The sequence below is a fragment of the Thermoascus crustaceus genome, assembly GCF_041956765.1.
Source record: "Thermoascus crustaceus strain CBS 181.67 unplaced genomic scaffold VTN00scaffold_2, whole genome shotgun sequence".
Taxonomy (NCBI): Eukaryota; Fungi; Ascomycota; class Eurotiomycetes; order Eurotiales; family Thermoascaceae; genus Thermoascus; species Thermoascus crustaceus.
Genome location: NW_027192528.1, coordinates 4,105,049 through 4,131,141, shown reverse-complemented (window position 1 = coordinate 4,131,141; position 26,093 = coordinate 4,105,049). Strand labels below are relative to the sequence as shown.

Below are 26,093 nucleotides of genomic sequence, written 5' to 3'. Positions count from 1 at the left end.
TAACTGGGCCCTAGTTCCTCTGTTTCTCGCTGCGGCGCTGTAGGTAAAGACCCCGTGACCGTGCTGTCGTGAGCCCCATCTCTCGGCTAGTTTGTAGTTTGCTACGTCCTGCTTCATGCCTGACAGACCCGAAAATGGGCCATGCTGATTCTTATGCAATCCGCTCGTGCGAATGCGTTGTGCACACGGCCTCATCTACGCGTCGGTATGATGCCGCCATGTCTTCACGCCCCATGGAGTACACGACTAAGGAGGAATATGAAGTACAGAAATGTCTCAATAACAGGCCCTTCGCAGCAATTCATTCCGCTGACACATTCATTGGGCATTTAATTTTTCCCAACATATGCAGGCAAGCAGCAACAGTGACACAGTTACGATTGATTTTAATGAAGAAAATTCCTACTGGCGCGACATCTTCAGGGAGCCTTGACCGAATTTGTCCGGGCTTATCATAAGTTCCCGTCCTTCGTTATCACAGAAGGCTTTCCTCAGAGTTATGGATCCGCTAGTCCTAGTAACAATCCGTCCGGGCAAAATCTATTAACTACTTACCTAGCTAACAGTCTCAATTAAGGAGCTCAGAAGCAACAAAAATTGGTATGGATTTGGAAGAATCCAATATCCACTTGCTGGACCTCTGGCGCCGTCCCTGCTGCAAGCATCGTTGACAAGTACTGTTGTCGGAGCCTACCCCAGACACCAATATTCAGGCCCTATAGAATGCCATTTCTGTTATAGCGTGACAGAGTGGGAATATCAAGGGAATGGCACTATTTTTGTCCCCAGAAGACAGGACCGTCTGACCCATCGCCTGCCTTGCTCAATTATTAAGACGATGGCGGACTTTTTTTTTCAGCCAGGGTATCTTACGATTTGGAACGATGGAATTAATATATCAACAGATGACTGGTTTTCATGTCCCATAATGTCCCATATTCTCAAGTCTGTCTCGTTGAAACCTCTCACTACCTAAGATACCTAGGTACCTAGCATTCTCGCAGAGTTGAACTGAATACCGTAATGACGAACCTTGCAAACCCCGTTGATTTTGAGCTTACCGCGGTCGAAATCGACCCAGATGTATGTACCTGCTAGGCATGTATTGCTTTAATATCAATATGCGTTTGTTGACTGCCGGATAACAGGGTCCAGACTCGGAGTCAGCATACGGTGACGAGTTGTAAGTTTCTCTTATCTAACATTTTCCCATCAGCAGGTCTGAGATGCAATTAATCACTTACTTAGGTTGAGTTATTCCGAATCATTGAGTTCCACTGCCCGGGACTTCGAGTGGATGTACGGTCGTCGCTACCATGCCTACCAATCCGGGAGTATGCTAAAGCATACCTCAGTACCTATGTGGATTTCTCGACATGCTGCACCACGTTATTGTTCATGTAGCCTGTGAGGGACGGCTGCATTTCGCCCCGCTTGGAAATGCTGAGGGGATGAGAATCCTCGATATAGGTACTGGATGGCATTCGCAGGACGCCTCCAAATGTGAAGTTTTATGGTCGACAATGTCGAGGCTGATTGGATTCCCGGGAGACAGTATGATCACATCTTCTGCCGATACATGGCCGGCTCCATTCAGGATTGGCTCAGACTGGTTAGGCAATGCTACGAGTGAGTATCTCCCTCTCAGTCTTCCCCCTTCTAATGACTAGTTCTAACATATGCTGACGATGTGCCTGAAGAAACCTCAGGCCCGGCGGCTGGGTAGAATTTCAAGATTTCGACTCCCATCTCCGTTCCGAAGACGGCACCGTCAAACCCCGTCAAACCAGATAACAAAAACGTCGAGATACTAGAGCTTCTGCATGTCGCGTGCGACAAAGTGGGACGCCCTCTCAGCCCCGGTCCGCTGCTGGAAGGATGGGTGAGAGATGCAGGATTCGTGAACGTCGACCGTCTCCTCATGAGAATTCTCTTGGGGACATGGCCAAGGGACAAACAGCTCGTAAGTTGTTCAAATTCAACCGATCCCGCCTATTTTCGTCTGTCCATGGTACGGGCAGGCAACCGAAATTTTGTGCATATGACTGGCTACATAACGTAAGGAGTTTAGCTGGCTGACTTGAACCTCTCTCCCTCTTAGAAAGAAATCGGAGCCTACATGACCCTGATATATGCGGAGGGCATCCACGCTTTCATCAACGCGCCCTTTGCGCAGACACTGGGATGGAGTAGGGAACGGGTGGAGGCCTTCAACGAGGAGGTTCGGCGGGATGTGCTGAATCCGCACATGCACGGCATGTACCACATTAGTGGGTTCTTCAAATCATCCTTTTTTATTTAATCTTTGCCCCCTCTCTCTTCCCCTTCCTCACAGCTTGCTTATTATTCCTTTATCCTTATCGATCGGACTAACGATTGTTATTACCTCGAGTCACATTGTCTACGCGCAAAAGCCAATGAATTGAGACTAGCTATCCTCTTCCTGTTTCGTACACAATTTCGATAGATATGAAAAAGAAAATAAAGCCTGGCCAATTGAATCCTCATTTCCTCCGACGCACTCATCTCATTCCTTCACTTTTGATATCTCAGCCACGATGATGATGATAATCATCATCATCACGTCCGGAGTCATTGTCAATATAAAGGAACACCGCGACCAATTTAATTGCTTTTTTTGGGCCTTGCTACGTCGTTTGGGGTACACGGTCTGCTCGTATATGAATAATCGATGAATCAATCGATCAACTTCTCGCTCAAACAAACGCTGATAAGTATTATTAATGTGACTATGACGGGAGAATAAAACGCTTGCTCTGAGAGGACGGCTAAACAAAATCTCCCGAGTAATCAAAATGGAATGAACAGAGCAATTTCACTGCACTGAGCTGAGGTATCGTGACCACAGGAAGACACGAATCTGAGAACCAAGGTAAAACGATTTCATTTGACATTATTCCATCAATCAAAGACCCCCCTCTCTCTTTCTCTTGATTAGTTGAAACTGAAACTCTATTCAACTTCCATAAAAAAATCCACAAAGCTCTATATAGTACTACACTTGGGTATACACAAGCTTTCCCATTCCATCCTATCCTATCCTATCTATCAGTCAAGTCGTGAAAGATAAATGGACGCAATAGATGCATACACGCAAGACATCGGAAACCAAAGCTCAGCTCCCCTCGAATGAAGATCGCCCGAATGTCGTCGTAGTGGTGGTGGTTGCATTCGGCGGCGAGTCCCACCACGCGTCGATATCGGAGAGACTAGGCAGCATGGTGCTGCTGTCCGCGTATGATGCCCCAACCCCAGCCCCAGGGGTCGTGGGCTGATACAATCCGGCTCCTCCTGCTCCCATTCCTACTAGGTTCTCTGAGAGAAAGCGGAGTTCGTTGTTGTGGATCCAGTTTAGGTCTCCTGGACCTGGACCTGGCCCTGAGACTGGAGCTCCTCCGTTTTCGGGGCGGGGATGGTGCTGATGCGGTTGGTGCTTGGCTTGTTGGTCCAGTGTGGCCGTAGTAGTAGGAGGGGCTGTGGATACGGGAATCGTCGACGATACAGGTATAGAAGCATCCTGTCTATTTGAAGAGGAGCCTAATCGGGACTTCTTTCTTGACGACGAGTCTGGTCCCGAACCCGAATCTGCCTGGGACTTCGACGGGTGCGAGCCGCTCATGAGACGTTTTGGCGCAGCGGTGCCGGACTTGCGCATGCGGGTCTGCCACCGTCGCTGCAAGCTGACGAGGAAATCACGCGTGCGTTTGGCGTTCTCAAACGACTGTCCTAGCTCGTCCAGGGCGCGGAAACAGACGTTCAAATGCGCGACCATCTCTGCGTTCTGATTCTCGCCACTGGTCCTGCCAGGGGCTGCTTGTGAGGATGTGGATATCGTCACGAATATGAGCATGAGGGCTGCGGTGAATATGATGGCAACAACTTGATTGTTGATGCGGCGGAAGGTGTAGTGCTTCTCGTAGAGCCGGAGGAGCTTGGCAACGGAGGCTGCGGACTCGATGCACATCCTCCGTGCGTGAAGGTAACCCGGTCCTTGACGTGGATTGTGAGGCTGGATATAGCTCTTCGAAACCCAGGGTCGATGGACGAAGATTATAATCTGATGATATTGCATACTGTTGCTTCGTTAGCTTGGGCGGCAATTTTGAAACAAACCAGACATATGGAGGGCTTTAAAAAAGGTGCATGCCGTACTGCAACATAAGAAGATGTGGTAACACTGGGACGGTGTCGTTATCGAGATCCACTTGAAGATTGGAAGGCAGGTTGGCCTTCCAAGCAAAGAGATCTTCTGTGACTTTGAAATTCAATCTTTGCAGATCATGCTTGGCAATGTCGGAGCAACCATATCTATCGGACGTGTTAGCTTCAGTGAAAGTCATCGCATAGGCAGTGCCTTACAGAATATGACCCAAGGGGGATATCATCTCCCAAAGAAGAGCAAACTGCCTGCTGATCAACTCACTGGGATTTTTCAATCCCATGTTCTGCGCGCCTGGCCTAGAATCCCCCATTCCATATGGATACCAAATCTCTTCCTTGGCTCGTTGGAGATCTGATGCTGGCTTAGGAACAGAGATATCCCCAGCATTCATACGGAAAGGTCTGCCTAGGTAGAATCCCCAGAAACTAAATTCACTTTACGTTAGCATGCCATTACGACATTCCACTTAACTAACGACACTCACTGGTCCGCGGCATAGCTTCCCCAGAAAGCCACTCGTCGGACATCAGCTTCGGTGGCACTTAATTGACCTTTCTCGACGTACGGCGTCATGTCAACCTGCAAGCCAAGGTCAAAGGCAAGCCTCATTGACATCCCTTTGACATCAGTTAGTCTCAGGTAGGAACCATTAAATTATGTATTTGAATCGTTTGATATACCGCTGTAGAGCCAGCCACGAGCGTCGCGATTTGAGGCTGCTTCATGATTGCTAAGAATGACTAGTGCTTGTACAGTGGCAACACAGGGAGAGTCCAGCTCTATCTCGAGCAGGGCTTTGGCCCTATCCGCAAAGAACTCCGCGAGGGATTTTGGAAACGTAACAAAATTAGGATGATAGCGTGCTTCGAATGCACTTCCCAATGCGCACCTGTTCCCATAGATTAGTAAAATAGCTGAAATCAAATATTATATTCGACGTTACTGTATCGTACATGGCATTCGCAAGAACTTCGGAGTAAAAAGGGGTATCGTCAAGTTCGTTTCTCCACTTAGCTCTGGCGGTCATAAACATCTCTCTGTCAACTACATAGGAACTAGGATTCTGCCACGTGAAATAGAGTTCAATCAAATGGTCCTCAAGAGCCGGGTCCACAGCTTGTCCGACTCGCAAGTGATTCAAGATGTCTTGACCGTCCTGGCGGACGCTTCGTGCATCCGGCCGTGGACGCTGCTCCGACGCAGAAACATCTATCAGGTTAAGATTTGAGGTCGGGCCATAATAGCGCAGATGGCCATCCCCAGCCAGTTTCAAAGTTCCCATGCGGGATGAGAGTTGTTCAATGACCTCCTTTTCTGCCTCATCACCGCTGTCTGTTTCATATTCACTGTCATCTTGGGCTTGCTCCAGTCGAGCACCCGGGGGCTGTGCCATCTCCTGACCTAAAGACATGCCTTCGGGACTCACAACGCTGCCACTGTCTGCAGATAGACTACTGGCACGATCTATATTAGCGTATATGGTATCTAGACTCTCTGCTGTTGGCAGAGTAAAGTCCCAGTCGGAAGAATTGTAATGAGTGTTAAAACCAGAAGTCATTCCACCTGCGCTTCTGGAATCCCTGATTTCTGTCACTGAGGAAAGAGAGGATTTACTTGGAACCTGACCGTGAGATGATGGGGCGAGATTTCTCTCGCTCGTTTGATTCAACTGTCCTGCTAGAGCATGATCAGACGCCTTCACAGTGGAAGGGAAGGCATGCGTCAGAGACTGAGAAGAAATCCCCCCGCTGTTGACAGCGGAAGGATTCTTTCTCAATTGCCGACGAGGAATCTGCAGGGTATCCAGGACCCTGTTCATCCCAGCTTCATCCTCGGGCTTCATGGGAGGTGGCTCCAGCCCATGATCATAGATAAACTGATATAGCTGGTCAATTCTTGCAGAAAACAGCTCTGTCGCAGCGCGAAGGGACACCCTGACAAGGGGCACGGTCAGCAACGGTTGGCTGCAGGGTAGGACACACACTTGGGTCTGCGTCTGCAGGCCTGCATGGGATCCAAAACACAGCAGAATTTCCTCGATCACACAGATGCCGCGACGATCTTCAACCCAATCCACACAAAAAAAGATTTTCGGGAAGTAGAACTGTAAACCTACTTCCTTTTATCGTCCCCATGGTGGTACTTGCATTCCTTCCTCTTCTTCTGGCAGTTGTGACAGTTCGGAGTGGCCCCATCACACTGGGGACAATTAGTCAGAGCTCGAGGTCCATTCCCATCTGAGGTTCCAGCATCATACCCTTATTTTACTCTCCCTGCAAGGCACACAAGCAGTCGTGACATGTTTGCGAGGCGCCTTCTTCGGCTTTTCTGATGCCTCCTGCATGGTGCCAGGTCAGGCGGCCAGAAAGGCCCAGAGAATGCGCCCACAGAAAGAGACTGCCAAGGTAACAAGAAATCGTGAACCCTTCTAGTTAACCCACATCCGGGGGGGAATATTTCGAAGGCATGATCGATATTTTGCGACAGTCCGCGAGAAGCGGCAGAGGACACGTTCGACGGACGTTTTGTCGGTCCTTTTGAGCTTTGGGTCTGGTCCGGGGAGGCGCTGTTGGCGGGGAGGACCCACACTGGACGAGGCTGCTCGCCTATGATCACGGCACACGGTTGAAGAACCCAAGGCCAATTAATAATGGGCCAAGACAGCCTTTTTGAGTGTCTGAAATTAGAACGAGTAGAACGGGCGAGGTGTTGTCAGCAGCAGAGACCACATGAAATGTCTATAAACCAGGTCGAGCCGCGTTGGAAGGCCCGGGTCGCTTTCTGCCCTCCAACAGGTCGCAGACGGAGCTATGGCGGCGCCAAGCCCAGTGCTGACTTTTCGGCAAAGCCTCTTCGAGCTGCAACATGAAGGGCGTCATCCATGGATACATATCGGGATCCGTCCAAAACGAGTCCTATAATTCCTAACCTGTTCGGTTTGTTTCGGCAACATACCCACACCGTATTATTCAATTTCAAGGCTTCTTCCCAAACTAATGAAAATCACACGGACTTAACAAGTCTTAATGTCGAGGAGCTGTAAGGCGAAAATCTTCATTACTTGTATTATTGACCTTGTACCGCTGCCTATGAATTGTGTGCCAGGGATTAGATTGATCCCTATACTATCCCTACTAGCCATAACAGCCTAGTGTCTTTCCCTGACCCGAACTGCTATCTTCGACAGATCTATAGACAAGATTTACAGAGTCACCAGTTGCTGCTTCGCTTGATTGCCTCGTTCTGGATCACTTCAATCCAGTAGCCATCAGGGTCCAGGATGAAAGCAACGTTCTTCATCCGTCCATCGGTGAGACGCTTCTTCCAGTTCACGTTCAATGACTCGAAACGAGCGCAGGCAGCGTTCAGATCATCCACGGAGACACCTGCAGGAAAGGCAATTGTTAGGAGGCAATCAAGTGAATAAGGCGCTACGGGATGTCAACTTACAGATGTGACCAAATCCCTGGGGCTGAGAGTTTCCGTCGTGGTAGACCTTGCCCTCCTGCTTCTCAGTGCCGTAGTTCCAGGTCAGCTCCAGCAGACCCTCCCATTCCGCCACAGGGTTCTTGGCATCCTCCTTGACACTTGGGTTCGATCCGGGGTATCCCAGGAAGTAGAGGTTGAAAGCAGCGTCCTTGTTCTCAATGGTCCGCAGCAACTTCATTCCCATGACCTCCTGGTAGAACTTCAGGCTAGTTTCGGCCGACTTAACTCGGATCATGGTGTGGTTCAGCCTGTAGGTGGATGTGTCGGTTGCCGTTCCGACATCCTCATCGTGCCGGCGAATGATCTCAACCCAGTAGCCGTCGGGATCCTTGGCAAAAGCAATGTTCTTCATCCGACCCTCCGTCAGTTTCTTCTGGAAGGGGTAGCCTGCATCCTCGAGTCTCTTGCACGCCGCCTCGATGTTGTCAACGGAGATGGCGATGTGTCCAAATCCACGGTATGGCTCGGTGTTTCCGTTCACAACGCTGTAGTTGGGGTCATCCTCGGTGCCATAGTTGTGAGTGAGTTCCAGCACGCCGTTGCGGTCGGTCCAGTGGCGGTCACCCTGGAGGGAAGAAGGGCCGTTGTAGGCGAGGAAGTAGAGCGAGAATTTGTTCTCAGGGAAGTCGAGTTTGTTGATCTGGTTGAGTCCAAGGAATTTATAGAACTCAACTGGACTAGAGTCAGTACAAACTGCGGGGAAAGTGAAGCGCAAGGGGATCGACAGCGACCTACCTGATTTCTTCGGGTCCTTTACCCGAATCATCGTGTCTGTTCCCATCCATAGCCATCGTCAGTGCAATCTGTGGGCCAAGATCGATAGGAGATGAGGACCCGAGACGCACGGTTGAGCTTATACTTGGAAGTTTCTGTAGCGGCAGCCATGGTTGCGAGTGTCCTGCGCGGGCCTGCGTGACGCGTGAGCTCATGTGGGGAAGGTTCATTCCTATGGCGGCATACCTTGTGCAATCCGAAGGCTTGGTATGGGTACCTTGTGGAAAAGTGAGTTATGACGAAAGATCCGGCTGCTGAAAGACATATATAGAGGGGTGGAGGGATGAGAGCTGTCTGGAGGGTAGATGAACAAGCAACATGAGGAGAAGGCAGCCCCTCTGGACACCAAAGTGGGGTGCGCGTAAGCCGTCCCTATGACGCTATTCCAACTATGAGTATCCCGGACAGTTTTTGCGACCGTAGCAAGGCGATTATTAATAATACAAGCCCGGCTTCACATCATCACCAGAATAATATGCAGAATAATGGATTCGTGAGTTCTCGAGTTGCTTCCTTTAGGCTCTCCATGCAGCCTATCTTCAAGCCGGAGCGAGCGTTGTGAGCGGTGTCAACTGAGCGGCTTGTTATTACAAAGTAAATTGTTGGTTTATCTGAAGTTGCCATTGTGGTGTCTCCTATGCTCAACGCTATCTTTCAATGCTCTCTTATAAATCTAAGCAGAAACCGGATATCTTCTGTTTGACATATGGTCTCATGCATACCAATTACCTTGGGTACAACATGCACCTCAGGCTTCAGCAGATAAGAGTGCACGTGATAAGACCGGTTCCCCGCAGTAATCGCTGTTATGGTACCTAGCTGATACACATTTCCAAATGTCCAAAAAAAACCAGGCTGTGGTGGATGACCTCGTAAGTACCCCAGCCCAGGTTACCTATGCAGATGTATAGCAGGACAGAATACAAGTATACATTCCAGAGTTGTCGCAGAAAGAGACAGGTGGAGAGCAAAAATAAAATCTGACAAAAGTTCATGCTTCTTCCAGCAACCAAAAGTGATATAACTTACAATGAATCTCTTACATGAAAAAAGTCTATTCTTCCTTGTGCAGCAGACAAATTGCTTCATGCACAAGATATCTGCGAGAAGTGAATCCTGATATGTATGGTTTACCGGATCACGTGAAAGCAGTCGGGCATGGAAGTCCAGAATGGCGATCAGATCAGCTTGTTTAAGTCAGGGAGAGGAAGATTATTTTACTAGGGACATCAAACTTTGGAAGGCATACGGCATATCTTGCCAGGCATGTTTTACGACGTCAGTCTGGACAGCGGAGATCCATGTACACGCAAACCATCCGATCAGGTGACAGAACAATGCAGGCGGTTTTCGCTCCGTTATTCGATATTAGCTAATCAGGATATCCCAAAGCCGAGCCAAGGTCTGAGCAACATGCAGGTGCTGGCTAGTTCCAGACAGACGTGTGAAATAATAACCATAATAATCCGCATGAGACGGGCAGTTGTCGGCTAAAGGGGAAAAACCTGAACGAAAACTTTGTGGTCGCTCCTTCGGGGGCGAACACGGCGGGGACGGCGGAGGCGGATGGCGGGCCGTGGTTGGGCCCAGCACGGCTCTCCCGCAGCCCGGGCTTCCGCACAGAGCGTCAGCATCTCTCATCGTGTACAGCGTTCGATGCCCTTCGTGACGAACGTGGTCTACGAGGCCTTCGAACAGCCTGCAGTCGATCCCCCCACGTCTGTCGTCGTGTGGAGCCTCCTGTTCAGGTTGGTAGCGTCCTTTTCCATTGCCCCAATACGCTGTCAGACTTTTCAACAGCCGTTTTCGCCCTCTGATGTTGGGTCAAAGCTCTGGCATCTGGCATTCCTCCCCACCTCCTGGCCAACATCAATCCCCCCCTTCTCAATCTAAAACACACAATAATTGTATTTGCAGCGGCTATCGCGTCTCCCTGGCCCAGCCAAGATGAAACACATGTCGATCATGCACGTCTGTGTCCGAAGAATATTCTTCCCCCTTCAAGCCACCTTCCATTTAGGAGATGATCACCCGTGTAGCTATTGTACCACCTAACTCTGTTCCTGTCCCATCCTCCCACGTGCTCAATCTCCAGGTTCAAAAGGTTCTGAAATCTCCTATATTATCTTTCTGTGGATGTTTTGTCTCCGTTGAACTATCTATCTTTGGGATTCGGAACATCTTGACATACTGAGAATATGGCTGAGTTTGAGTGCCCAGTCCAGGCTGGCTTCTTCCACCAGCGGTCCGCCAGTCAAAGTGAAGTCACGTTTCTTCCATATTGGGCAACGAGTCACGTTCAGTACGCACAGAACCTCCTTGAGTGCTCAGACGAGCCGATCGAGTACGACCACGACGACGAGGACTACAAGGATAACTGCTTCTTCTTCCCCGAAGACTGTGTCTGTCCGCCACGAAAGGATAGTGGCTACTACGAGTATCTTGATTCTCAAGTCCAGTACACAGACGACGTTGGCGGTGCCAAGAACGACGCGATGACTCCAGAGCTTCCAGATATTAGAATGCTAGATACGGAGGCCCTCAGCGACCTGCTCGAGGATAACCTCTCGCCACCTGAAATCACTTCTATACTGTATGGTTTTGCTAACTCAATGATTGTAAAAAATACTAATGACTGTCTTCAGGGTGTTTGCCACGAACGGAGCGATTTTCGCGTATGCCTCTCCCTTATCGACGCGCCAATTGCGCAACTTAAGCGCAACCTATGGAGCTGCCTACACGTCTTATGCAAAAACAGTCTCAAGCGGTAACTTAACAGGCGTCAACCCTGCGAGCCATCCGTCATCGTTTGTAACTGCGCAGTCCTATTCACTGGGAGACGTTGGATCCATTGTTTTCGAGCTCGAAAATCAGGTTGCCGTTGTCACGAAAATAGCCGACAAAGTCCTTCTTGCGGTCGTTGGTCCGTCAAGGCTACAAGAGGAAGCCGGGGAGGAGACGCGGGAAGCTGAGGCCGGCAATGGTGCTGGAGTCGAAGGGGCTGGTGCCCTTAAATCTGCTGAACCAGCCCCCGCCGGGCCAAATGTCGTCGCAAACGGTACAGCTTCAGCGACATCAACCCGCCCTATCCACCGGGATCCATCTCCTCGGCCTCAGCAGCAGCCTCCAACCCCGGGCGCAGTGGCTTGCACTGGGAATCGCGCCGATCCCAACGCGGACCCTGATGCCATTCTCCAAAGGCAATACGAAATTGACCGGAGCAACGATCTTGCACGCCTAGCAAGTCTCAACCTTTCCTCATCACCTGCTATCTTGCTTGCACTTGAGTCCAAGTCCGCCGCTCTAGGACGGTTCCTTAGTCAGAAGCTGGAGGACCTGGAAAGCCCGGAGGATTTTTGAGACCTGATGTATGACTTGCGCAGGCTGGATTCTTTCTCTCACTTTGGATGGTATTGTTCACATGGAGTTACTGAAGTTCTTGATGATGATGATTGTATCACTCATGACCACGTTTTGCATCTTTTCCGGGTCTTAGCCAGCGTATGCGTCTTGATCTACTTTTGAGTTCTGTCCGCTAATGCGCTTCAAGATTATTCCCCATACTGAGCAGCTCTTGTACAGTTTTAGGTCAGTCAATTCAAGTATTCGGCAGAAATTTTAGTCTTTCTGAAAAGCTCTAGCGACCTGTACTTTACATACATTGAGAAGTGGTGCAGATAATGCTCCCAATAGCACATTGCCTGTGACAACCCCGAAACGGTATCGCGATAGACCAAGGTGGCACTGCCGACTCCTGGTCTAATCAATTTCATGCACTGCGTACGGAAATCACGGTCGACCGTCGGCATCGCCTCATATTGTAACACAGTACCATCTTCGAATTCCGAGGAGAGTGTGAGTGTCTTTCGAAGACCATCAGTCACGTAGCCTTGCGAAATCTGACAAGGAAAATGAGAATAAAAGCAAAAATCAACGACTTCCCGCTAATCACCTACTTAAATGAATACCCCCGATCGCTCAATCGTTGACACAAAACTGCTCAAAGATCCCGCGTCACTCGTTCCCGTTTCTCGCGCGAGCTGTATCGATGTCTTTATAATGCACAATATCTGTTTTCGCACTATGCTCCACAGAACCGTCCGAGACGACAGTTACCCTCCTCTGATCTCCTCTCTTCCTTTATCGCACGATGAAATGCAGCTCCAATGATTGCCTCCAAGAAATATAACGACTGATGCCTCTGAGACGACTGTGTCTCCATGAATACCTCCTCAATATCAGCAACGGGTTCCAACAACCTTTCCACAATGCCAACACATTCGTGTCGCTGTGTATGCGAGTGCCTAGCTGCTGCAAATCTGGGCAGCATGTTTGGCAAACAGATAGATTATATTGGCCGTTTCTGTTTCGCCTTTTGCAGCCTCAGAAAGGAAAGACACTGGCTCCATTACCCTCCATGTTTAGATCCGCACTGTTAGCTGAACATGCCATCCTCTTAGATTCTATATGAAAGAATCAATTATTATAAAAAATCAGCACAGGATTCGAGACAGGATCTTGAGACCTGTTGACAGTCTGGAGAACGCGTAAGCCCGGTTGCAGTCATGTGCCTAACCCAGCTATCTGGTTTTGATACAGTCTTATCACGTTACTTGTAATCTGAAGTCAAAAAAGCTAGGGAAAATTGAAAGATCGAAATTGAGATTCCTACGCTCTACAAGATACAATTCATCTGCGCCTACGACGACATCATGATAAAGTGGCATGCTTCCCGCAGTTGCATGTTTATATATATATATATTAATGCCGACAGTGAGATATAATTAAAGTGCCCAGACGATGTTTCGATAAACAGTGACCATTGAGAAACCTATTATGATTTAGAAATATTGTCTGTCCATCGGTAGAAAAACAATGCAACTAATAGTCCAATTAGAGAGCCTCTGCAAAATTCAAGAAGGATGATAACCTGGCCAATCTATACACAGGGAGAACTCTTCCGATTTATGTCCTAGGGGCCGCTGACTGCTCAAAATTAGGTACTTAGAAGGGTTGATTGACCGCAAGGTAACCGGTGTAGAAAATATAACATATAAAGCCTGCAGGCTGAAATCAACACATGACAATATCCTGGAGTTGTTCTCACAGTTTATTCTCCCCAATAGATCATGATTCGATCTCTACGGCGCTCCCCTCCCTATATACCAAGTACGGATAGCCCAGCCACCGCACCCCCTTCCCCCTCCGCCCCGGCACCCTCCATCAACCCGTTACTGAGCAATATTGTGAAAATCATCCATCACCTAGCAAACAGAACTCGGGACGATAGTGCAGCGGTATGCCACCGACCTTGCCTCACTGGACCCAAAGTCCCGAGTTCGATTCTCGCCTGAGAAGGAGGTGCAGCAGTATTGATACTTGATTATCACTACCTGCTAACATCCGATAAGCTTGCCGGCTTGAATAATCCAGCTTGAGTAAAATCCCTGCCCACCAAAAGCAAGGTGGGATTTTCGTAGCACCCGTACATGGCCCCGGTGGGCTGGGAGTGTGGGCTTTTTGATTATTTTTTTTCTACTTTTTTATCTGGATCCGTGCCTGGATAATGGTTATGTGATTGTATATATGTCCTCTGGTCCGGGATGAAGAAGCCAGCAAGCGGTGTAACACCAATCTATTTCAGGATCCATATCTTTGTAATTTCTATCTCCTACTCTATTTTGTCTGTTGTCCAGTGTATTGCTGTCTTTCCATCATGTACTTGGGTAACTAAGGTCAGGCATACACAGCCACAACTTGTGTCTTACAAGTTAAGCTTTCGACAGCAACCCATTCTTCATGGCAGTAGTGACAGGAACATTAAATCCTACGTAGAATTGTCCATTCTAAGTTCCAGAATCAAGATAAGACTGCCAGGGTCCAACCTGCTTTAAAGCTGTGACCGTATGCGGGGTAAAATATCATCATCTCTGCCGGTATCAAGATCTCGATGATATCACTGAAGTGACTGACAAAATCGCTTCGCTGAAGTCTTATCATGTATTATGGTTAGAAAGTGGGCAGTTAATGAGGCATTCTAGGTGAGACTTGATGCGCTGAAGTTGCAGAGGGCTGAATGTCTCTAACAGTAATAGGCAATTGCCGCCCAGATCAAATAGTGGCCCTTCACTGACATAGACTCATGCAGCGCTCTCAAACACGTGTCTTGTCATTCCTCTTCGTTTCGTCCCTCACGTTCAGGACGTAGAATGACCATGCCTTCTAGTTTCAGCTTTTGGTCTTCTGACTTCCTGACTACTTGAGTAGGTAGCACGTTTATGGGCGCATGATTTCTGCTGCTGTACTCCGTGCGACACATGCGAAATATCCCCAGGGAATTAATTACCCCTGGTGCGGGGTATAAATGGGGAACAAGGACGAACAGGACATCCATTATACAAGGTTATTTTGTGGGTTCACTGGTGCCCACGTGCAGAGCTGTACACGGGTTCTAATAGGCCATCTTGGTTCTTTTGGGGATATCTACACGGGTCGAGGTCTGTGTCTGGTTGATTTGTGCCGAGGTTGAAAATTTGCCATTGGACCGCCTGAATCCCCCGATATGAGTCCTTCAAGCTTACCACTTAGCATGACCGAACCAGGCTCCTGCTCCGCTTGCGGTGGAGAGGAACCCTTCTAGACCTGAGAAGACAACTGCTCGGACGTTCTGTCTCGCATACACACGCGAGACGTTTCTAGCCTTCTCTTGGTTAGAGCCACCGACATAGGGACAATGGTGAGGTGCTGGCAACCACAGGTTCTGCGCTTAGCGGGCAGATAGCCGACGCCGGCTGCGAAATTTACCTGCGAAGAATGTCACCGTACGAGCATGATTGGCTTCTTCACCTGCGTCCTGCCAGATAGCATTTTGTGGCCGGGGCCTGGGTGCCACTTCCCACGCACTGCGGGCGTCTGGTGCTCCGTCCTAGCTCCTGTTCATTTTATCCCATGTCTCTTGCTTTACTATCTCTCTTTGTGTACCTTTACGTCTTGGCTTCTTGGCCTTTCTCATCCTTGAGAACACCTGCACTCAAGCAAAAGCGAAGCTTTGCTTGTTGGTCTTGACTATTTCTTGACTTGCGGCTACCAGACAGGATCAGAGTCTTGGTGCAGGCATGACAAGAATTGCCAATTCGAAAATCAGGGGAGACAAGACCTTCCAAGGCTTCCATATATGGCGAAACGCTGTCAGTGCTGCAGGCTGCCTCTGTTTGGGGGAAGTACACATGTGCCACGACACACACGTGGATGTTTCCGCACGGATGATTTGCCCGCGCGAGGCTCATGTTGGCGTTCCGCGCGCTCTCCGCCGGCGTCCCTGCCGCCAAGAACTTCTGGATGTCTTGGCACTAGTAAGCGCGGGAGCGCCGCGGCCGACCAACCGCCAGGCACCGCGCAAGCACGCGGTCCTTTCCTGCGCTGCCATTGACTCCCTGACCGCCACACCAGCCCATCAGACGTCGTACATTGTCCGCGCAGCACAAAGAAAAGCCCCCGACAAGGCGGAGGCGTGGCGTTCGCGGCCTCGGGGGCTAAGATGTCTTGGGACGGAGGCGTTCTTGGCATCAAGCCCTGCTTGAGGAAAGCTTGATCATTCCCTTGAGATGCTACACTGTACCCAACCATGTATCCTACAAAACCTTTTTGGCCTCGGCATCAATTCACTTACCACGGTAGCGCTTGCCTCCTTGGGCCTTGGTTTTATGATGCTCGCCGGACTCCGTTCACGGCCATCCCACTGGTGGATCTGGCCAAGGGTTCGTGATAGCCATGCAGTTCAGCACGTTGTGAGAGAAAATCGTCTAGAATTACTCTGCGGTTCCTCGTGGTGCCGTTAGCCCATCGCCACATCTTTTCCCGCGTGACTTCTTTTCTCCCTCTTTATATCTGTCTGATACCCCTCCTGAGGACAAGGGAGTTCATTCACCAGCAAGCATTCCCTGCAGGGCAGAGGACGAACACAACGCCTGTACTTGGACTTTCTTTCTCTTAACTTTGTTTCTCTTCCGCCTCATGGCGACCCTTACGTCTGGCGGCAATGCCGCGTTTAAAAATTACAATAACCAGTTCGCTCATATCACCGATCCAAATGAGCGTCGTCGTCTGGCTCTTGCTGAGATCGACAAAGCCCGCTTTGGCTGGCATCACGTTCGTGCCGTCGTAGTGGCCGGTGTCGGTTTCTTCACCGATTCCTACGACATCTTCGCCATCAACTTGGCCTCAGCCATGTTGGGGGTGGTCTACTGGCAGGATGCTAAAACCGGCACCGGAAAGATCCCCTCGAGTGCGGACACTGCGATCAAGGTCTCGACGTCTGGTGGTACTGTCATCGGTCAGCTATTCTTCGGATGGCTGGCTGATGTCATCGGTCGAAAGCGGATGTACGGTGTTGAACTGATGATTATTATCTTCTCGACCTTGGCCCAGGCCCTCTCCTCTGACTCGCCCGGCATGTCTATTGTGGGAATTCTCGTCTTCTGGCGTGTGATCATGGGAATAGGAATCGGTGGTGACTATCCCCTGTCGTCGATCATTACCTCTGAGTATGTACACTTTCATTGTGTTACTCCCACTCATGCTTTCTTTCACATGGCGTGCTGACAGAGCTAGGTTTGCTACCACCAAGTGGAGAGGTGCAATGATGGGCGCTGTGTTTGCCATGCAGGGATTCGGTCAACTGGCTGCAGCTATCATAGCCCTTATTGTGACCGCTGGATTCAAAAAGTCCCTTGAGACCGCAGACACGGTCGGCCACTGTTCTGGTGTCTGTCAACTCGCAGTCGACAAGATGTGGCGTGTGGTCATCGGCTTCGGTGCTGTGCCGGCGTCCATCGCACTCTATTACCGTCTGACGATCCCGGAGACCCCTCGCTACACTTTTGATGTCGCTCGTGACATTGTCAAGGCTGATGAGGATGTGAGAGCCTACATTGAAGGCAAGCGTGAGGGTAATCCTGATATGCTTCAGCGTGTGTCCACGCTGCAGAACCAGACCGCGGAACTTGAGACCCCAAAGGCAAGCTGGAGCGACTTCTGGAGGCACTACCTTCAGTGGAAGAATGGCAAGGTCCTCCTCGGCACTGCGGGCTCTTGGTTCTTCCTGGATGTCGGTATGTACAAGCGTAGATCTATCCTTTACTTTGCCGCCACGGATATTAACCAATGCAATAGCGTTCTACGGCCTTGGACTGAACAACAGCATTATCCTTTCCGCTATCGGATGGAGTGGAGGTAAAAACGTCTACGAATACTTCTACCGTTCCGCCTCGGGCAACTTGATTCTGATCTGTGCTGGTGCCATCCCTGGATACTGGGCTACCGTCGCTACGGTTGATACCATCGGCCGTAAGCCGATCCAGCTGCTGGGCTTCATTATGTTGACCATCCTCTTCATCGTCATCGGTTTCGCCTACGAGCCCCTCAAGAATTCCCACAATGGTCTCCTGGCTCTCTATGTCATTGCGCAGTTCTTCTTCAACTTCGGTCCAAACGCCACCACATTCATTGTGCCGGGAGAGTGCTTCCCAACACGCTACCGTTCCACCTCTCACGGAATCAGCGCCGCTTCTGGAAAGGTTGGAGCCATCATCGCACAGTGTGTGTTTGGCCCGTTGGTGCACAGGGGCGCTCCGAAGGGGTCGTCCGCCTCTCCATGGCTCAACCACGTTATGCAGATCTTCGCTCTTTTCATGCTCTGCGGATGCTTCACCAGTCTGCTTATCCCCGAGACGAAGCGACAGACCCTTGAGGCACTGGCTGGTGAGGATATAGGCACACCAGCTAGCATCGACCCCTCGGTCAACGGAGACAACACGAAGCTGGCCGAGGAGGGCCGAAATGGAGCCACGGAAGGCGTCAAGGTCTGAGTGGCAGAATAAACAGTCTTTTACGGAGATGGAGGGATACCCCAGAGCAGGTCGCAATTAATATTTTTGTTTCTACTTCCGGGCCCTTCTGCCCCCTTGCTGCACTACCTGTACTTTTTCTACTTGTTTCGACACGGCAGTGGGTTGTGTAGCCGATTAAGGACGGCTCTAATTTAAAGTCTACTTTTCTTTTCAAGTCTACAAGACAATCGATAGCAAACAATATCTGCACAGCATGTGATTTGCATGGAATCCGTAAATCCGTTTTCGGAATAAGAATTTTGTAGGTGGGAAAGTAAAATTGGCTTAAAGTGTAACACCTGCGTAGAATGACAGATCTGGACGAAGTCTCTCCATCGATATGTATCTGTAACGATCGACCATTTGGGGGGTAGCAACACTCTGACAGGTTCTAAGCGTCCAATTCAACCGGATCCATATTTGACCTAGTTTGGACCTCCCTGAACTTGCCACCCATCGATATTTAAATCTCCCTTTGTCCCCATCTCCCTCTCTGACAACACTCTCCTCCCGCACCTCATCCCACCCGCCCATTCAGTCAGTCAGTCCATACCGGCCACGGTCCGGAATTGAAAGCGCCATTGATTCCACCCACCATCCCCTTGCACGAAACCTCAGATCATCTATTCCTTTCTCCGTTACAAAAACCAAACCCTTCATGGCCTCGAAAAACGTCGAGCGAGCCGAACCCGACGGCGGCGGTCACGTCGCCGTCGCCCTGAAAGACATCCCGCCCCTCACAACCACCCCCGCCCTCACCTCCTCCGACCGCGTCGCCGCCCTCCGCCTCGTCGCCGACAGCGTCGCCCAGCAGCGCCAGATCGCCGCGCAATCGATCATCTTCCACCCAGTCTCCCTGGCAGTCCTGGCCGCTTGCTTGGGTATCGTCTGGAAATTCCTCTATACGGACCGCTCCGATCTGCCACTTATCGGGACGACGTGGGCGGGGTGCGTCATGGCGGGGTTGGTGATCGTGAGGGCTGTAACGGGGGATTATTTGGCGCTGGCGGAGAAGACGGGGACGTGGGTTTGGCTGTATGGGGAGAAGAAAGAGAAAGAGAACGAGGAGGAGGAGGATGTGGTTCTGATCACGAAGTTCGGGGAGGAGGTTATCGGTGCGGTGGTGGTGAGGGCAGCATCGGCGAATTCCGAGTCTCTGTCTTCGTCTTCGTCGTCCTCCACATCGTCGAACAAATCGCCTTCCCTACGCAACCGCAATACGTCGGAAAAAAACAAGTCGCCAAAGGCATCAAAGACAGAATCGGGTCGACCCGTGGGAACCATCCGCGCGTGGACCGTGAAGCAGCGGTACCGGCGCAAGGGTGTCGGAACCGGTCTACTCGAGGAGGCCGTGTCCGTGTGCAGGGAGAAACGCTGGAACGGGCCCGTCTTCGACGATAATCACGCCAATTCGGCGCGGTTGCTGCCACGGATATTCAATGCGCGGTTTGAGCGGACGGAGAAGTGGGCGAGGGGGTTGTTGGAGGATGTTATCCATAGTATGGAACAGCAGGGACGAAGGGAGAGGAAGAGGTGAAGAGAACGGAGGGGTGAATTAATGCATGCTATCCTATTCGTTAGAACGATTCACCAGATAGGGCTTTTTTCGGATAAAAATAATGTGATCAAATAGCTAGATCTATGTACTGTACATAATGTAACTTTCATATATATTCCTGGCTACATCGATAGATTAGGTAGATAACACCCTCGTATACCCCACAAACTCGATAGACTTCCGGAAATCTGCCACGGATCCAACGGTTAAAGTTCCCCGAGCAATATACTTTTACTTCAACCAATTAATCTAATTTGTATACGTATTATTGGATTTGGTACCTCTATCTTAATTTTCTTTCCTAGACTGATTCTCTTACAGCAGAAGCATTTCGGCGACGGAGTTCGAGGCAGGGACAGCACGCGCGCAATTTTAGGATTTGAGGGACTCAGCCCTGGAGAATCTTTCCTCGCTCTGCATGTCGCCCATATATTCCCTATCTCCCGGGAAGAGACATGGTTAGGGAACCACTACAATAACTGGATCATTGATCGCACTCCTGCCAGAGATATCAGAGCGACAAAGATGCATTCGGTCCAAAACAGCCTGCTTCTCCAAGCCGCTCTCCTGGCGTTCTTTGATGGCTTCTGTGTCTCTGAACATAGAGGTGTGTACTTACTTACTATATACCAACCAACCTTGACTTTGAAATAGCGATCAATCGTAGGACAATAACGCTAACAAGTCAATAACAAATACAGGACGGATATAAAAAAATTCTTCTTCGGGGACGATACTCACAATGAATACGGTGGAAGGGCGCTGGACACCACGGCCACAAACCCACATAATAGCAACGACCGCATCAGCAACAACGCAATGCGTTGGCACTTCCACATGTCAGTACTCCGCAACATGAATAGTTCCGAATTCCCAAACCTCAGTCAGATCTGGGAGCACGATCTGTGTTCGGACGACATTGGTGAGATCCTGGAGGGAGGTTGAGCTTTTCGCAAGGCTTGGATCTGGGCTAGATGTAAGTTCCTAGCACCACCCACTACGCTACCTAGTTTGGTCATTCAAGATCCAAGAAGTTGATTTTCTTTTCTTTCTGTCACGGTATGAGCACATGAGGGGTGTGGATCCGGAGTTAACCCTGTCTCGAAGTATTCTCATGTCGAGGACATTGAATTTGAACAGCAGACGCCTGTTGGCCGTTTCATGCCGGAGAATACCCCATGATGATTGTGCTCTTGATCTCAGTTCCCTTCTAATGAGTATCGTATCCCCTTGCTCCCAACGCTGCCTCTTTTGCCCACTATGATGACAACTGCTTCATCTCAGTAGCATCAATGACTTCACATGGGCCGTATTTGTGCGTCCAAAAGAACCAAGATTTGACATAAAATCGCTGTGTGTTGTAGAACGTACCTAGTAACCTTCTATATGAGAGTATCAGATGTGGTCCATAGACCATGTAGATGAAAGACAGTGTGTTGTACTATAAGCAAGAAAATAAGGAAAAAAACCGCATGCCTGACTGATATAGAACTCTTAGTCAATTAGATACAGGCTCGAAAACAAGCGCATATATCCTCCATGTCGTCCTACAATTAATAGTTTCGTGGTCCTATAAGAATCTGTTGGCAGCGTAAGAAGACAACCAGCAAGTCCTCTAGAGACATACTATATTTTGGGAATATGTGGCTCGGGTAATGAACATCCAGTGGCAATCCTTGGTTATCAACTAGTATTGTTATTATCGCCCCGGAGCTTCTGAGCTACTCCGTACTGGTCTTAGACGTGGCCTTAAGACTCTCCACTAACCCTTAGCCTAAGGCTTAGGGCAGCCTCACCCACCAAGACTTGAACCAAACGGTATATAGCCAATCACATGATCGGTGATCTACGTACAAACATCCCTGTTTGCTTCGTGTCTTCGGGGGGCAACCGAGCCATATCGGATCTCTGCAGCGCGAAGAAAGATGGCTGAGCAGGCACGCTGTCCTAGTGTGGCAAACTGTGATTGCCCGGCCTTTGTTGGGATGACGTATCTGCAGGAGGATCTGGGATCTTGCATGGTTGATCGACACTCATAGTCCGACGGTGGATACCCTGAATTGTCATGTCTCCCCGCTTAGCGCTCATCATTATTTTCGAGATGGACCGCGCAAGAGAGCTGGAACACGGTTACACGGCGGCGAAATGAAGCCCGTTCCACAAGTCCACGCCGTCTCAGGCTATCTTAGCGTGGAATCTCCGCGAACAACATTAAAAACCGGTGTGTCCCGCCCTACTATTTGCCCTGTTGACCGCCAGCTTTAACCGTCGTGCTCTGGTTCTGAAGCCGCACTGATATAGATGCGTAAGTCTCTCCTCCCTTATCGACCAGCCAAGTACTATAACCCAACAAGACCTGCGACATACTTCAATTGCGAGTTGCTAACTTCTACTCTCTTTCCAGACCGGATTCGTTCGTGGGCAAAAGCTCACGCATATGGTCGTAACCCTATTGCACTCCCTACCGTCAAACCCCAGGACGGCCAGACCATTGAGAAGAACTCGACCGTTCAGGGCGATACCGATTTGAAAAGCGGACCGGGAGATGCGCTCGATGCTGGAACCGGCGCAGGCGCTGAAGAGACAAATGTCAAGCCAAACCCGATCGTACGGTGCGAGAATGCCACGATCCGCTTCGTCCAGCATACCAAACATGCCATCTGCTACAGTTGGGTCAACATCCTCCTCGTGTTTGTGCCGGTTGGCATCGCGGTGCAGGCGGTACACCTTAATCCGGGACTGATCTTTGCCATGAATGCGATTGCCATCATCCCTCTGGCTGGACTACTGAGTCATGCTACTGAGAGCGTTGCGAGTCGCCTGGGTGATACGGTCGGAGCTCTGCTCAACGTCACCTTTGGCAATGCTGTCGAGTTGATTATCTTGTAAGTGTGGATCCCCTTCGCACAGTTGTCGTGCTAACATTTCCGAATAGCATGTGAGTTTGCTTTCCCCGTAGCCGTCATAGAGGTTAAAGTCAGGACTACGTCCGCGCAGGCGTAGCAAGGCCATCTTTCTGAGTTGAACCACTGACACTTTCTTACCTTCAGCATCGCCCTCGTAAAAGTACTACAATCCATCCCTCTTAAGCGTGAACAAGCTGACCGAAATGCAGAATGAAATCCGGATCGTTCAAGCTTCACTGCTCGGCTCCATACTGGCAAATCTACTCCTGATCTTGGGCATGTCGTTCCTAATAGGAGGTCTTCGCTTCCAGGAGCAGGTGAGGATATCACCAGACTCTGACGGACAGTCTGCTAATGGTCGTAATAGATGTACAACAGTACTGTCACTCAAATGAGCGCATGCCTTCTCAGCCTGAGTGTCATGAGCTTACTTCTACCGGCAAGCCGTTCAGCACTTTGCCATTCCAACACGGCATTTTTCGATGGCTTGCTAACTGATAGCTTTCAACAGACCGCATTTCACGCTTCCTGGTCCAATGATGAATCTGCTGATAGGTTCACGCTCAAAGTCAGTCGTGGCACAAGCATTGTAAGGATCCCAAAACTGGGAAGATAATCAATCCATTTCGCTGATGATGACAGGTCCTCCTTCTGGTATACATATTGTATATCCTCTTTCAACTCAAATCTCACGCCTATCTCTACGCCAGTGTTCCTCAACAGATTATCGATGAGGAGTCACACCCTGGTATACTTGCAGACGTCATGGGAGGATCAAGTTCTTCGGACTCCAGCAGCTCTGATGACTCCGATGACTCTGACACATCCAGGATCACTGCAAAACGTATTAAGAAGGCAATAAAACGACGGACACGTCGTAGGTCAAGCAGCAGCTCGAAGGCTGCTGCGTCACGATCATCAGTCGTAGGATCGGCCACGGATGATCATACAAGTCATGTCGATGATGTCTCATCTGGGAACGGAGTGGAACACGCTTCGCATGCAATTGCAGGTGGAGACGAAGCCCAACATAATGCCGACGACGAAGCACAACGTGTCAACGAGCCTCGGGCTAGAGATTTCGAACAGCAGCCAAGTGACTCAACTGATCTTCAGCAGCGTCCTAAAACGACAAAGTCCAGACAGTCAAAGCGTCACAAAAAGGTGAATTCTGCCGACGAGACAGACCGCGCCTCCAAAGCCGTCGCTATCAACCCGCTTCCACTGAGAACCAGCGTCTCCCAGCCTGCCACTAGAGGCACTGAAATGCCCGACGAGATTGGACGCTCCCCAGATACTGCTAAACGAAGAACGCCACTGGGGCTGCGTTCAGCTGTGCCAGCCTTGCTGTCCAACACGGTGTTCTCAAGTTCCCACACCCCGACGAACTCTTGTTCCGGAACGGTTCAGTCGATGTATCCCGGAGAACCTTCACCAATGAGGCCCATGCCAGTGAGGCGGACAAACTCTATGCCAGCTCGCATCCCCAGAGCATCGCCTCAGGTCGTGAATGCTGTCCAATACGCGCGAAGTGCCGCCCGTGTGCCGTGTCCCGCTGATCCCGCTGCCACGGAGGCACCAGCGCAACTCGAGATGTCTCGTACTGCGGCCGTTGTTATGCTGCTCTTGTCTACGGGGCTCGTAGCTGTTTGCGCCGAGTTTCTCGTGGATAGTATACCCGCGATGATACAAGACTCGGCAGTGAGCGAGGCGTTCATCGGGTTGATCATTCTACCAATTGTTGGTAATGCCGCCGAACACGTTACGGCGGTGTCGGTGGCCGCAAAGAACAAGATGGATCTGTCCATTGGTGTTTCCGTGGGAAGCAGTATTCAGATTGGTAAGATCCCTCTCTCCCGTCTTACTCCTCCCATTTGGGGTATTTTTATCTAACATGATAAACCAGCAATCTTCGTAACTCCCCTAGTGGTGATCCTAGGCTGGTTCATGGACAAAGACATGACATTATACTTCACTCTGTTCGAAACGATATGTCTCTTCGTCACCGCCTTTGTTGTCAACTTCCTCGTTCTAGACGGCAGGAGTAATTATCTGGAGGGTGCTCTGCTCATCGCTGCCTATGTCATTATCGCGTGAGTGATCCCATGAAAATGCAATACCTAATAATAATCTACGGAATCTTTCGAATCAAGCCACTAATCCGGTCCATATATGATCCAAACAGCGTCGCAGCATTCTTCTACCCCGACGGAAACGATGCGAATTCCTTCGGGAGCCCCTAAACGGAACGAATGAACGACATTGCTACCGATCGTGGCCCTTTTTTGTTCGAAGAATCTACATCTTGTAATTCACAATGTCAATTTCCATTCGAAGAAATTTGTATGATATGATATGAATCCTTTTCCCGTGGCGGGGCTGGCTGCTCCACGGGCGACGATGGTTGATAATGATGAGTGATCTGATCGGATCTGATCTAATCTGAGCTCCGGCCGGCCGATGAACAAATATTATTTGTATGTATTGTACAGATACCTACATAATAAGACCAGACAACGCCTGCAAGCCACGGGCGTCGGTTTGGGACTAATCAGTTCTGGAGATTTTGGAAGTCGTAGAAGGAAGCGAAATAATAAAGTAATAATACGAGTGTTTTCGGACTGGACGAAATGGTTACTGTCTACTTTACTTAGTTACCTCCCGCCAATTAATTCACGTGTTTTATTTTTTATTATCTCGGATGGAAGTAGAAGTGGGAATATTATTGTGGAACCAATATAGAAATCAGTATAGATAGCGCTCAGGTAGTAGGGGTTGCGCATTGCCTGAGTTGAGCTGAGCCACCACCACCGCCACCACTGCGTATACAAAGAAATCTCGATCTATGGAGATACACCAACCTAGTATCTCAGATGATTAGATCTCCCCACATCGCTGCATGCAACCAACCAACCAACCAACCACTACCACTAGCGCTGCCTGAGCCACTTCCCTCCCTGCCGTAATCAGATGGATCGCGGGCTCGTATTCTGTAGTAGTAACTAGTAAACTAGTACGAAGTAGGCATCTAGATACCCTGACGAGCCGTCTGTCGTCTGCCCAGACTTTGCCCAGCCACATCCTTTGATTGACCGGGTGACTCATGCGGCGTAGACCACAGAAAAACTAGCTAAATCCTATACACACTTCTTTGTTGGAAAGCAATTGGTATGAAAGACGGGTTGTGGTTAACTACCTAAGTAGTTAGGCTAGGGAGGCTATGTATTTATTAATCATACTGTTGACTGACTCGCTCATTCGATTGTGTCTACCAATGTACAGCGCAGTACCTACTG

General features: G+C 49.8%; 7 protein-coding genes across 7 annotated transcripts; 5 read left to right on the top strand and 2 right to left on the bottom strand.

Moving 5' to 3' along the window:
- Positions 1-1,023: 1,023 nt before the first annotated feature.
- Positions 1,024-2,302, top strand: VTN00DRAFT_4985 (uncharacterized protein; the record flags this gene model as incomplete). Its single annotated transcript, XM_069431467.1, has 6 exons — positions 1,024-1,083; positions 1,149-1,183; positions 1,249-1,334; positions 1,405-1,629; positions 1,791-1,963; positions 2,102-2,302. 6 exons carry the CDS (start codon positions 1,024-1,026, stop codon positions 2,300-2,302), a joined length of 780 nt encoding a protein of 259 aa, XP_069290500.1.
- Positions 2,303-3,136: 834 nt separating this feature from the next.
- VTN00DRAFT_4984 (uncharacterized protein) lies at positions 3,137-6,527 on the bottom strand (the record flags this gene model as incomplete). The annotated part of the gene is made up of 8 exons (XM_069431466.1): positions 3,137-4,094; positions 4,174-4,329; positions 4,381-4,608; positions 4,668-4,800; positions 4,864-5,072; positions 5,137-6,117; positions 6,300-6,382; positions 6,441-6,527. 8 exons carry the CDS (start codon positions 6,525-6,527, stop codon positions 3,137-3,139), a joined length of 2,835 nt encoding a protein of 944 aa, XP_069290499.1.
- An 866-nt stretch (positions 6,528-7,393) lies between these two features.
- Positions 7,394-8,711, bottom strand: VTN00DRAFT_4983 (uncharacterized protein; the record flags this gene model as incomplete). The annotated part of the gene is made up of 5 exons (XM_069431465.1): positions 7,394-7,569; positions 7,634-8,344; positions 8,408-8,443; positions 8,518-8,580; positions 8,633-8,711. 5 exons carry the CDS (start codon positions 8,709-8,711, stop codon positions 7,394-7,396), a joined length of 1,065 nt encoding a protein of 354 aa, XP_069290498.1.
- A 1,933-nt stretch (positions 8,712-10,644) lies between these two features.
- On the top strand, positions 10,645-11,806 carry VTN00DRAFT_4982 (uncharacterized protein; the record flags this gene model as incomplete). Its single annotated transcript, XM_069431464.1, has 2 exons — positions 10,645-11,039; positions 11,092-11,806. The coding sequence occupies 2 exons, from the start codon at positions 10,645-10,647 to the stop codon at positions 11,804-11,806; spliced, it is 1,110 nt and encodes a 369-aa protein (XP_069290497.1).
- A 3,866-nt stretch (positions 11,807-15,672) lies between these two features.
- On the top strand, positions 15,673-16,026 carry VTN00DRAFT_4981 (uncharacterized protein; the record flags this gene model as incomplete). The annotated part of the gene is made up of 1 exon (XM_069431463.1): positions 15,673-16,026. One exon carries the CDS (start codon positions 15,673-15,675, stop codon positions 16,024-16,026), a length of 354 nt encoding a protein of 117 aa, XP_069290496.1.
- A 433-nt stretch (positions 16,027-16,459) lies between these two features.
- Positions 16,460-18,312, top strand: VTN00DRAFT_4980 (uncharacterized protein; the record flags this gene model as incomplete). The annotated part of the gene is made up of 3 exons (XM_069431462.1): positions 16,460-16,989; positions 17,057-17,556; positions 17,618-18,312. 3 exons carry the CDS (start codon positions 16,460-16,462, stop codon positions 18,310-18,312), a joined length of 1,725 nt encoding a protein of 574 aa, XP_069290495.1.
- A 679-nt stretch (positions 18,313-18,991) lies between these two features.
- Positions 18,992-24,894, top strand: VTN00DRAFT_4979 (uncharacterized protein; the record flags this gene model as incomplete). Its single annotated transcript, XM_069431460.1, has 7 exons — positions 18,992-19,832; positions 22,296-22,776; positions 22,942-22,951; positions 23,007-23,114; positions 23,309-23,386; positions 23,440-24,637; positions 24,704-24,894. The coding sequence occupies 7 exons, from the start codon at positions 18,992-18,994 to the stop codon at positions 24,892-24,894; spliced, it is 2,907 nt and encodes a 968-aa protein (XP_069290494.1).
- Positions 24,895-26,093: the final 1,199 nt, after the last annotated feature.